The 12186-nt window shown below is 43.4% G+C and overlaps 1 protein-coding gene across 1 annotated transcript in view; it reads right to left on the bottom strand.

Annotated features, from left to right (window-relative positions):
- The window catches only part of mfn1a (mitofusin 1a), a gene marked incomplete at both ends in the record, with an annotated part of 76908 nt that overhangs the window by 24282 nt on the left and 40440 nt on the right, over nt 1-12186 (bottom strand). The window contains 4 exons of the mRNA XM_084327770.1: nt 4527-4723; nt 5038-5151; nt 9848-10068; nt 10924-11026. Coding sequence (XP_084183896.1) covers nt 4527-4723; nt 5038-5151; nt 9848-10068; nt 10924-11026 — 635 coding nt within the window. The remainder of the gene's footprint in view (nt 1-4526; nt 4724-5037; nt 5152-9847; nt 10069-10923; nt 11027-12186) is intronic.

Below are 12186 nucleotides of genomic sequence, written 5' to 3' on the forward strand. Positions count from 1 at the left end.
GCTTGCATGATGCGTGTGCAGTGCTTTGCCCCACAGGTCTGAGAAAAGGACCTGCACATTTTACTCGTTCCCAAAACTCTTTTACATGCCCCGATCTAAAATGGTTCACGACAGTAGCCATATTGCTAAGAGCCATATAGCCAGTAGTACTATGACCCGGACGGGCATAAGGCATAAATTGCCTGAAGTGACGTCACGGCCGTGCTAGCATCTGATAAGCTTTTTGACTTGCTCCGTGCATGTTATTCGTGCATGGACCTTTTTAACCCTTTCTGAGTGGCATTTCCGGCGTCAAATGGATTTTTTTTTATAATTAAATGAGATACCAATGATGTAAACTACCCATAATGGCAGAGTAGGGTTTAACCTGCAAGTTGGCCTTTAAGTTATTTTATCATATATTATGGCTTGTGCTGATTGTCAGTATAAGCCAGTAGGCTATCTGTCCCAACAATGACAGAAAAGTAGTTTTGTAGGTATTCTTAACACTTTCTGTGCCAAAAACGTAAAAAGTCTTTATTGGGCACCGACGGTTGAGTGCCAAAAACGTAAAACGTACTTTGATCCCTGCTCTACAGACTTGCCCAGAGTGATCTGCATCATTTTTTACCATCCCCACACATTAGAACTGCAATGCCGATCGACTATCACCAGGTGGCGGTATCGTCCGTGTCTGAACTGCGATGGCTTGGGTTGAATCACACTCTAACTTTCATTTCTGCTTGGCCAGTGGCCACTCCTCTTGCTGGGACATAGATTCACATTGATCGCCTAGAAATCAGTGTTAATTTTGTCAACTAAAATGATGACGAAAGATGTTCGTCAACGAAGGTTTTTTTCATGACGACAACGAGACGTGACGTCACGTTATTGAAGACCGTGTGACGCTAACGAGACTAAATAGTTTATTAAATATCGTTGACCACAACTGAGGACACAAAAATGTAATTTACAAAAACCAGGACGAAATTTTTCTTCATGTATGTTGATATTGTTGACTAAAACAAGACGAGACAAAATAATTATAACTTTTCTTAATGCCATCGTCCCGAGTCAGAGCAGTGTGACGGGGAGCTCTGTTATTAGCATTAGCTGAAGAGCTATTTGAAAAGCTAGTTTTACCTTAACGTTACCTTGGCTAAAGTTGGGACTATTCATAATCCAGCTGCAGACCTGCAAGCAAAGTACAGCAAGTTGGCAAAGGAGTATTCCAAGGTAAATCACCTTTTCACCAGTAACGTTACATTGTTTGTATTTCCATCTAGCTCGCGTTAACTAGTGGCTAACCTAGCTCACGCTAATGTGGCTAACTGATCGACCTCTCGCACACAATTAATGACATGTTGCGGACAGCCATACCGGTGACAATGTTTAGCTTTTAGTGCCAAATGATAAGAGTCTCAGGCGGAGTCTCAAAAGAGAATGTTGAATATTTATTGTGCATTAAAAATCACAACAGAGCCTCTAACCTAAACAGAGCCTTCTGGAAGCAAGTGCAACAACGTATAATGTCCGTGTGGAACCAATGTGGCAACAACCTTTCCGTGGGTGAAGCATAGTTGAGCATAGTTGTCATTTAATGATACTAATAATAATCTATACAATCACCTGTTGTTGAATAAATACCATTACTTTCTAGTTATTACTAAAAAACAGTATAAAACAGTAGCTGTAAAAAAGAAAAGAAAAAAAAAGTTTTATAATTTATATAATATAATTTTTATTTGTTTGTACATTAACTAAAAATAGACAAAAATGTCATCCGTTTCGTCGACTAAAACAAAAAAGACAAAATTGAGATAAAAACTGACGAAGACTAAAATGATCAGACATTTAGTTGACTAAAACTGACTAAACGAAAAATAAATGAAGATGACTAAATATGATGAACACGAAAAAGGAGCACTTGACACATGACTAAGACTAAAACTAAAATGAAAATAGCTGCCAAAATGAACACTGCTAGAAATTCCGTCGCCTAAGCGTATTTGACCATTGAAACGTGTATAGACATATACACTGGTAATCGCGATGGCGATGCAATCACTTGGAATTATTATTCTTGGAATACCTTCTGGCTAAGGTATGGTACATTCTATGTCTATTTTACCGAATCTGAAACATGTTTTTCTAACGATCACAGTTCTGTGTTTCACAGGACGAAAAACATGCTCGGCAAACGCGATCATAGTTTTGAGTTAAAACGACCCCCTCCCCCTTGATGATTTTGTGATGGTATATATATACATGTCATATACCCTTGATTTGGGAGTATTCAGGGTTTTAGGGGATCAGCCAGAACGGTTTGGGCTTATTGCACATAACACGTTTTATCTCACGATCTATGAGAAAAGAGAAATGCGCGATATTTAGTGTTTAGTAAACTACAAACTACAGCGTGTGGAAACAAACTATTATTCCCATGCTGGACTACAAGTAATGTTTGTCAAAATGAGCCACACCGTGTCTCTACAGCTATAATACAGAACACATACACAGCTTCGCAAACATAGTGCAACGACCACGGAAACTACTAGAAGGCTGGCATTCTAAGGGTAATGATAACCGAATAGCGTGGCAGACAAAGTGTATTTTAGAGTCTGTCATTTCCTGGAAAATTATATAAATAAAACATTTTGATGAGTCATCCTGCACACCGGGGTGTATACAAATTTAGCATCCAATAAAATACTTTCTAGAATGACATTTACAGCACATTGTAACTAAGCAAGCACTCAACCTTGTTAACAAAACCAATGTTCAACATTAGCTTGTTAGCTAACACAAACATTAGCTTGCTAACATTACTAACGTTGCGTAATGTTGCTAACGTTAGCTTGCTAACGACATTCAGTGCTATTGGCTCCAAGATCCTTCCCAGAAACAGTCGCATTTCTCTCCTCTCCCCAGGCTCCTCAAGGCCTTACCTACCGCCGCCTCTACTGCTCCATGGAGCCCGACGCTGCTATGCTCTGCTTCGTGCCGGTTGCCGGACTATACTCAAATCAACTCTAAATGGATCTAATCAGTGGATTGCATATTTTCTTCAAGAAGCAGAATAAGGCTAACCCTCTCTGCCTATTGGGACATCATAATCAGGCTACCAACTTGAAGACGTGGTCATTTTTGGATTATCAAAGCTTTTGGACTGCAATAAGAAGATTTTGGATCTGTTTACCGTGCACAGGACCTACCAAAATGAACTGATTAAGACACTTGGACACTTGGACTAATAATGCATTCAGTCATTTGGACGGAGTTGTTAAAACTCACTCCACTCAAATCAATAGAGTTATATTTCACTCTATTCAAATCAAATTTAAAGTGACGTGGCTGGGATAAATGTGCCAGTCAGTCAGCCAAAACAAATTCCTGGACCAAGGTCGAAACAGGGAGCTGCTGGAGTCGAAGGCCCTCTGGGAGATAAGAGTGGCAAGCGGCTTCCCCACCCCCAGCCCCCTCCCCCTCACCCCCCCTCCTACGTGTATGGCCCAGCGCCTCACGTTGGTGATGGCAGCTAACTCATATGCGTGCTGGAGGGGGGAGCCAAGGCTGTCTCGTCAACCCCCAACCCCCAGCACCCCCCCCCCCCAGTCCCCCCCCCCCCCCCCCCTTCCTCTGCATTGGCGCTGCACTGTCGGCTGCCTCGTGTGAGGGATCACTCCCCCCCCCCCCCCCTACAGCCCTGTAACAACCCCAACCCACTCCCCCCTCCTTCCGTACATGGCGCTGCCTATGACGGCTGCCAGTCTGTTTGCGGTGGTGAATACGCATATGTTTGTCTCAAGGCTCTGTACCATTATTACTATCTAAAATGTAATAATTGTGGAATATTACTGTAATGAGCTGTATGTGTATGATCCAAGCGTCCTACGATCCTCATAAGAGCATAACAGAAAAAAGCATTCCATGTGAAGGTATTCTGTATTTTTGCATGTCAACTAATAAAGAAATCAATCAATATCCGCAACAAGTCCCTCCCTAGCTTCCTGTTTTTACATGAAACACCTAAAAAGAGAAACAAATAGCATTCTGCTAGCTGTTTCATGGGGACTTTTAAGGAAAATCTAAGAGACATTAACGTTGCCTTCAATCATCCTTAAGTCAAGCTCCAACACAGAAGGACTGTTAAAAAAACATCATCTCTTTCTTTAAAGACAAGAGACAATGAAGAAAGACAAATCAATAAGACATCTCTGAGGTCACACCCAGATATGTTTCTGCATAAAGTAGTCAAAACATTTGAGTTTTTTTCAATGGACAGCCTCTAATGACTCGCTCACTTATTGTATAGAGTACAGCAACAACACGTGTGAGCTTATGAAACCTAAGAAAACCCTGATTTAAAAATAGTAACTCCTTTGAGAATAGAATCTACAAAGTCATGAGGCAAAGAACCATATAAGTCAGTTTTTCAGTCTCATGCAGGGCTTAAAATATAGTACAATATATATAACACAAGCACAACAACTTTGCCCAAATAAATCACAGTTGCTATGACAGTGTCTGGTAAAACGGTGACTCACTTGTGGACCTGCTGACTGCAGCTGTTGCTGGTCACTGGAATGAGTGTCCTCAGTCTGTGGGTGGCGTGTTCCACAAACTGCTGCTTCAGAGCCCTCTCCCTGGAGGCGTTGGTCCAGGTCAGCTTCTCGTACATGTACAAAAGGCTGTACAGTGACACGGAAAGGGCAATGAGTCGCCAGCCAACCGAACGCCACACCTGGCGCATAGGGCAGGAGGAGGAGACCACCTGTGTTAGTGTTAGCAGTTAGCCACACAGAAAAGTGCTGTGGTTAGAAGTGGTCGTACTAAGTGGTTGGATGGAGAAGATACTCTCTATGCCAGTAATAGCAATAAATGACGTCCAGCGGCTGTCTGATTGTAAATAGCTTGGATTTAGAACATTTGAAAAAGGATGTGTTATTTCAACTGCAGTGCCTGGCCCTGAGCACAGTGGCCAATTATTTTGTTTAAAAATGTAAGAATAAATATAATGAGTATAATAAGTATATGCACAAACACAAAGTCACATACCACTCCACCAATGACTAACACTGTCATGGACAAACGGGACGTGAGCGAGACCAGACCTGTCGCGACAGAAAGGACCAGCTCATCCTTGATGGTCGCCCCTTCCTGAGCAAGATTCTACAGAGATAGTAAATAAAATTATCCACATATCACAGTCATATGTCAGCATGGATGTCAAAGCGAAACAGATGCAATTATAATGAATGGAAGCGGATATGGATCAGCTAGCCTAGCTGTTCATTTGTGCTGAGCTAGGCTATCTTACAGAGAAATATTGGTATCTATTGATTGATTGATTGAAAACTTTATTAACAGATTGCAGAATGGGTACAATACAGTACAGCTCAATACACACAATTGTTAAGGGGATGCAGACCAGAGAAAGACTTTCGTCTTGTTTACATCAGGGTCCCCCATTTTCAATTCATCAGGACATATATGACATACATGACATACAGATAGACAGTACTGCTACATCTATACATTTATGACATACCAGATTTGAAAATACAGTACTGTTTGTGATACAAAAAGAGTCCAGAAAAGAGTATATACATTTGACGTAAAAACTGTACATTGGGGGAGGTTGGGTAGGTGGGGTGGGTGGGGGGATGGGGGGGGGGGGGGGGGGTGGGGGGGCTGTACATTGGAGGTGGGGGGGGGTTGGGTAGGAGGGATGGGTGGGGAATACTGTACAACTGTACAAGCAAAACTGTACATTGGAATATTGACAACCATACTTGGTCATTTACTGTACATTGGAGGGGGTTGGGTTAGGACATTTGCATGGGCCAGTTTCGAATTGCAGTCTCCCGTAGGTGTTCTTTGAGAGTGTTTTTGAAAGTGGGTAGTGATTCACATTCCTTTACAGCTTTGGGTAGGGCGTTCAACATTTATGTGGCATAATTGCGAAACGTGTTTAGTCCCTTGTTTGAGCCGAATCTGGGTTTAACATGATTTGTGGAGCTCCCTCTGGTGTTGTGATCGTGGTATTCACTGACCTTTGGGATGTATTTTGACATGTACATGGGTTGGGTACCTTGGTCGTGTAGTGTATCTTGTAGACCAGGCCCATTGCAAGTTGCTGTACTCTGTCGTCTACTCTAAGCCATCCTAGGTTGTCAAAGTGGGCAGGGGTGAGGTGGGTTCTAGGAGTAAGGTCAAGCAGTAGTCTGACCAGTTTGTTTTGAGATGTCTGTAATTTAGTTTTTAGCGCCTTTGAGGTGCTTTGGTACCATGAGGTGCAAGCATAGTCGTAGTATCCTTGAATGAGTGCTCCTGCCAGAGTCTTCAGGGTATTCTTGTTTACCAGAGAGGAGATCCGGTACAAGAATCGAGTTCGTTGGTTGACTTTTTTTTATTACATTGGATGCCATTTTGTCACAGGAAAGATTAGCCTCTAGGATGGAGCCCAGGTAGGTAATTTCATCTTTCCTTGTGACAATATTGTCACCCACTGTAACTGAGAAGCCGTCGGTCTTGCTGAGTTTGTTATTTGAGCCGAAGAGAATGGACTCTGTTTTGCCCATGTGTAATGATAGTTTGTTATCAGCGAGCCATATGCAGATTTTGCCTAGTTCCGAGCTGAGGGTTTTTTCAACCTGTAACTTGTTCTTGTCAGAGACCAGCAGGGCTGAGTTGTCTGCGAACAAGAACAAGTTGCAGTCACAAGCTGACGACATGTCATTTGCATAAATTAGGAACAGTAGCGGTCCTAGTATGCTTCCTTGTGGAACACCACAGCTCACTGTGAGGGGGGGGGGGGGGGGATAGGGTACCGTTTACCTCCACCATCTGTTCTCTCCCCTCCAGGTAGGATTGCATCCAGCTCATTGATAGACTATCAAAACCCATTGCTTTTAGCTTGTCAATCAGAATGGAGTGATTGACAGTGTCGAAGGCTTTTTGTAGGTCCAGCATGACCATGCCGCAATATTTGCCCGCGTCCACCTCTTGTTTGATGTGGTCGTTCAAATAGAGAAGGCATGTGTCAGTGGAGTGGGATGTTCTGAAGCCAGATTGGAATTCGTAGATTAGATTTTTTTCCGCTAGGTACTTTTCAACCTGTTCGTAGACTATTTTTTCCATGACTTTCGAGATGGAGGTAAGAATAGAAACAGGGCGGTAGTTGCCTGGGTCTAATTTACTGCCCTTTTTGTGCAGAGGGGTCACTCTCGCAATTTTGAAGTCCTTGGGGACGTGTCCCTGTTTTATGGAGAGGTTTATTATGTGTGTGATGACTGGGGTGATGGCGGCTGCTGAGTCTCTGAGGAATTTGGAGGGGATGTTGTCATGGCCAGTGGCCTTGTTAGGTTGGAGGACGCTCAGTTTTTTGAGTACCTTATCTGTTGTTACCATTTCCAGTTTGAAGTCATCTTTGCGGACCCCTAGGTTTTTGTAGTAAGCTACTATGTACCCAAAAAATCTACGCCCGCTTGCCTCAACAACTACCGCCCTGTAGCTCTCACCTCCATAGCTATGAAGTGCTTTGAGAAGCTAGTGAAGGGCTACATCTGTTCCTCCCTCCCCATCAACCTGGACCCCCTGCAATTTGCATACCGGCCCAACAGGTCCACAGAGGACGCCATAGCCCATGTGCTGCACACAGCAGCATCACACCTGGACAAGAGGCAGGGGAACTATGTGAGAATGCTGTTCATCGACTACAGCTCAGCATTCAATACCATAGTCCCCTCCAAACTCATAGCCAAGCTCAGGGACCTGGGCTTGAACTATGACCTTTGCCAGTGGGTCTTGGACTTCCTGACGGGTAGACCCCAGGTGGTAAGAGCAGGCAACTGCACCTCCTCATCCATCACGCTCAACATAGGGGCCCCCCAGGGCTGTGTTCTGAGTCCCCTCCTCTACTCCCTGTACACACATGACTGTGTGGCACAGCGGAACAACAACACAATCATCAAATTTGCTGATGACACAGTAGTGGTGAGCCTGATCTCTGCCAACGACGAGAGGGCCTACCTGGAAGAGGTAGAAAATCTGTCACAGTGGTGTCAGGAGAACTGCCTCTCCCTGAACGTCAGCAAAACAAAAGAGATGATTGTGGACTGCAGGAGGTCGGGGGTCAGGTGCCCCGTCAGCATCGACGGGGCACCAGTTGAGAGAGTGAACAGTTTCAAGTACCTAGGAGTCCACATATCCGAGGACTTGACATGGACCACACACATTGACAGTGTTGTGAAGAAGGCACGGCAACGCCTCTACTTCCACAGGCGCCTAAGGAAGTTCCAAGTCAGTCAGAAGATCCTTAAGAACTTCTACTCATGCACAATAGAGAGCATCCTGACTGGCAATATCACCTCCTGGTTTGGGAATAGCACCGCACAAGACCGCAGCAGACTACAGAGAGTGGCCCGTTCAGCCGAACGCACAATTGGAGGGGGGCTTCCCACTCTCCAGAACATTTACAACAAGCGGTGCATGGGTAAGGCTAAGAGAATTATCAAAGACTCCAGCCACCCAAACAACTGCCTATTTGAACTGCTGCGGTCAGGCAAGCGATACCGGAGTCTCATGGCAAGCACAGAAAGACTCAGAAGAAGCTTCTATTGCCAGGCCATCAGGTTGCTCAACGAACAATAACACTATGCAACAACCATCAAAAGCACTCACAGCACACACATCCACACGCACAGACTCACTTTAAACAAACAACTCACTGCAGCACCCACTCTACACACTTTAGAACACCTAAACACACTTTATATTTATTGGCAAAGAATTTGCACTACAACCCATAACTCAGTACACCTTACTGTAAATTGTACCTAAATTGTACCTCATCCCATTTCTGCTTTGCACTATATAGTATATTGTAATTAGTATATTGTATAGTATATTGTATGGTAACTCAGTTACTTCTACTCTGCATTGAACATTGTACATATGTACATACTGAACACTTGTATCTACGTATGTGACTTCAATTTTATAATTGCTATACTTATTTTATTTTATACTTATCCTTTTGTCTAGCACAGTCTCTGGAGCGTAACAGAAAGAAGCATTTTGTATAAAAGTATTCTGTACTTCTGTATGACAACTAATAAAGAAACTTGAAACTTGAAACTATGTGTTCTACCCCATAATGCCCTGAGTGGGAGGGTAGTTTGTTTACCAGTGTTGTGGCTATGTTTGTGAAGAAAATGTTTAAGTAATTGGCTACATCTAGCTTGTCTGTGATGAGTGTGTTGTCCGTCTTTATGTTTATGTTTGAGAATCTGGTTTTAAGTTTTTTACTGCAGCCTAGTTGATTGTTGAGTAATTTCCATCAGTATCAGTATCTTCTTGTCTGACTCTGGAGAAGACGGTAAGCGCATTTTCCATAATGTTGGCGTGTTCCTTTAAAAATTAAACCTTGTAGGGTAGGGTAGCACAGTGGACTAAGCACTCGCCTACCACTGCAGAGACTCTGGGATTGAATCCAGCTGTCAGCGGTACCTCCGGCTTGATCAGTCGTCTCTACTACTAACACAATTGGCAGTGTTAGCGGGTGGGAAGCCGGTGGGGTATGAGTCCTGGTTGTTGCAAAACTGCAACTCCTACTGGTCGGAATCTGGGGGAAATAGCATGAACATCTGCACGCGCTACATTCCCCCAGTGAAACTCCTCGCTGGCACGTGAAAAGAAGCGGCTATCGGAGGAGGCATGTGATAGTCTACACCCTCCCCAGACCGACAGTGGGGCAATGCGCACAACGACCAGGAAGGGAATTGACATTAACAAGTAATTGGGATGGGAGAAAAATACAGAAAGCCCCCTCCCAAAGAAAAACATTTAACCTGGTTGACTTCACCTGAATCCTGGGATCCATGTCTGTCAGAACTCGCTTGGCGTTGGACGGCCCGATGAATCGAGTGACGAGAGCAGTCCATCCGAGAGAGAACTGGAACTTAACGTTCTCCTGGAAGTCTCCACACAGGGTTGCCAGGTTGAGGTCATAGGTCAGGTCAAACTTTGTGCCGGATAAGCGGAAATGCTCTTGAATGACAAGAGGCAACAGCGGCCGGACACTTTCTGGGGTAAAAGATTTAACCAATAAATAAACAAACAAAAAGAAAAATTTACATATAACAATAATTTGCCTGTGCATTAGAGCCTGACATTTGGTTGGGATTCCCATGGGAAGGCGGCAGTGAATTTCACGATCATGTGAGTGAGACAGGACGGAATACAAGTCAACAAGACTGGGCAGGACAGGACTAATGATCTTTTTATTTATTATAATTTTTTAAATTATATAAATGTTTGGGCTTTTCTGTATTTTTCACCCATCCCAATTTAGTCGTTATGCCAATTCCCTTCCTGGTTGTTGCGCGCATTGCCCCACTGTCGGCCTGGGGAGGGTGTAGAACTACCACATGCCTCCTCTGATACACGTGGAGTCGCCAGCCACTTCTTTTCAGTCGCAGTTTACAACGACCAGGACTCATACCCCACTGGCTTCCAACCCACTAACACTGCCAATTGTGTTAGTAGGGACAGCTGACCAAGCCAGAGGTACCGCTGACAGCTGGATTTGATCCCAGAGTCTCTGCAGTGGTAGGCGAGTGATTAGATCTCTACGCTACCCAGCCGAACCATGATACATTTTTCAAAGTGAATTTCTACATATATACATACTTTCCTATGTGATGTTTTTTTTTATTCTGGCCAAAGAGCTTCCTATTGTCTCAGCCGGAACATACCCTTGAAAAGGAACAGGGACAGGAGTCATGACTGTAACTTCCACTGGGACAGGGACGGGATGGGAGGATTTTTATCATTGAATCACGGGAGAGGGATGAGACAGGGATGTAAATCCACTCCCATGTCAGGCTCTATTGTGCATTATACTGATAGCCACTGATGTCCAAACGAGCCACTATGTACCGAGCATGGTGTCCTGGGAGGATTGCACGCTCGTGAGGACTCCGGTTGAGCATCGGTACTCCAATGAGTTGGTCATCCTTTCTTCCACGTGGGCCAGCAGTTTCTATACAGAAGGAAGAGATGGTGGCTTTTCACACAGGTGCACCTTTCACAATTAAAGGGATATTTCACTATAGTAGGACTTCAGCAGTCTTACCTCTATATAAAGTAATTTACAACTAAGTTAACAACCACTGCTGTCCCTGTCGTCTGCTGTCAACACCACCATTCCTCCCCCAGGTGTCACTCTTGTCATTCACTTCCATTCTTTTTGGGTACCTAGTTTAAATATCATACTGCTGTGGAGATTTCAATAAAGCAGACAATTCTGAATCAAAGGTACATGTTTTCCCCCCCCGCATTTTTTATGTGTCTTTCTAAATGTATTATCTTTGAAAAATAAAAGCGGATCCGGTCAATTGTAGGTTTGAGTGTGCTGTGTATCTTTGCCCTGAATATAATGTTGGGGAGGGGTTACCATGGTTACCTGCTGCTTTGATAGAGGAAAGATTCTAAACATTTTGTGAGAAGTTGACAGTTGGTCAAACTACACCTCCAGTGAGAAATAGTTGCTTTATTGATCATTTGAAAATGGCAACATTAGTTCCAAAAACAAGTACCTTTGATAAAGTACACAAAATATATTACACAGAATAATATTGCTGTATTTGTTTTATTTTCTTATTTTATAATTCAGAAGTATGATATTTAGACTTGGTCCTCAAAATGAATGGAAGTGAATGAGGAGCCTGACACCTGGGAGGAATGGTGGTGTTGACCACGGATGACAAGGACAGCAATGATCACTATAGCTTCCATGTAGATGACTTTAGATAGAGGTTCTACTAAAGTGAAATGTCCCTTAGTTTAAAGCAGTGGTTCCCAACCTTTTTCCCCCCAGGGACCCCCAAACATCTCTGATGAAATTCGCGGACCCCCTCCTAATAAGATACCATAAAATACTATTTTTTTTTTCATTTTAATAACAAACTGCTTATACACAGGCATATGCATCACAATTAGACCCACTATGCTTCTTTGACTTGTGCCTTCAATCAACAAATCTCATCTTGCACCATATGCATTTCAAAATGTTTGGCCAATATTCAAATGCTGTATTCATCCTCTCAAATCAGGCCCTAATGGTGAACGGTTTGCATTTATGGAACAAATCAATGCAACAAATTAAACTAAATATGAGACAGGAAATTCCAATCAGTAGCA

The sequence above is a fragment of the Notolepis coatsorum genome, assembly GCF_963971535.1.
Source record: "Notolepis coatsorum genome assembly, chromosome: 13".
NCBI classification, from domain to species: domain Eukaryota; kingdom Metazoa; phylum Chordata; class Actinopteri; order Aulopiformes; family Paralepididae; genus Notolepis; species Notolepis coatsorum.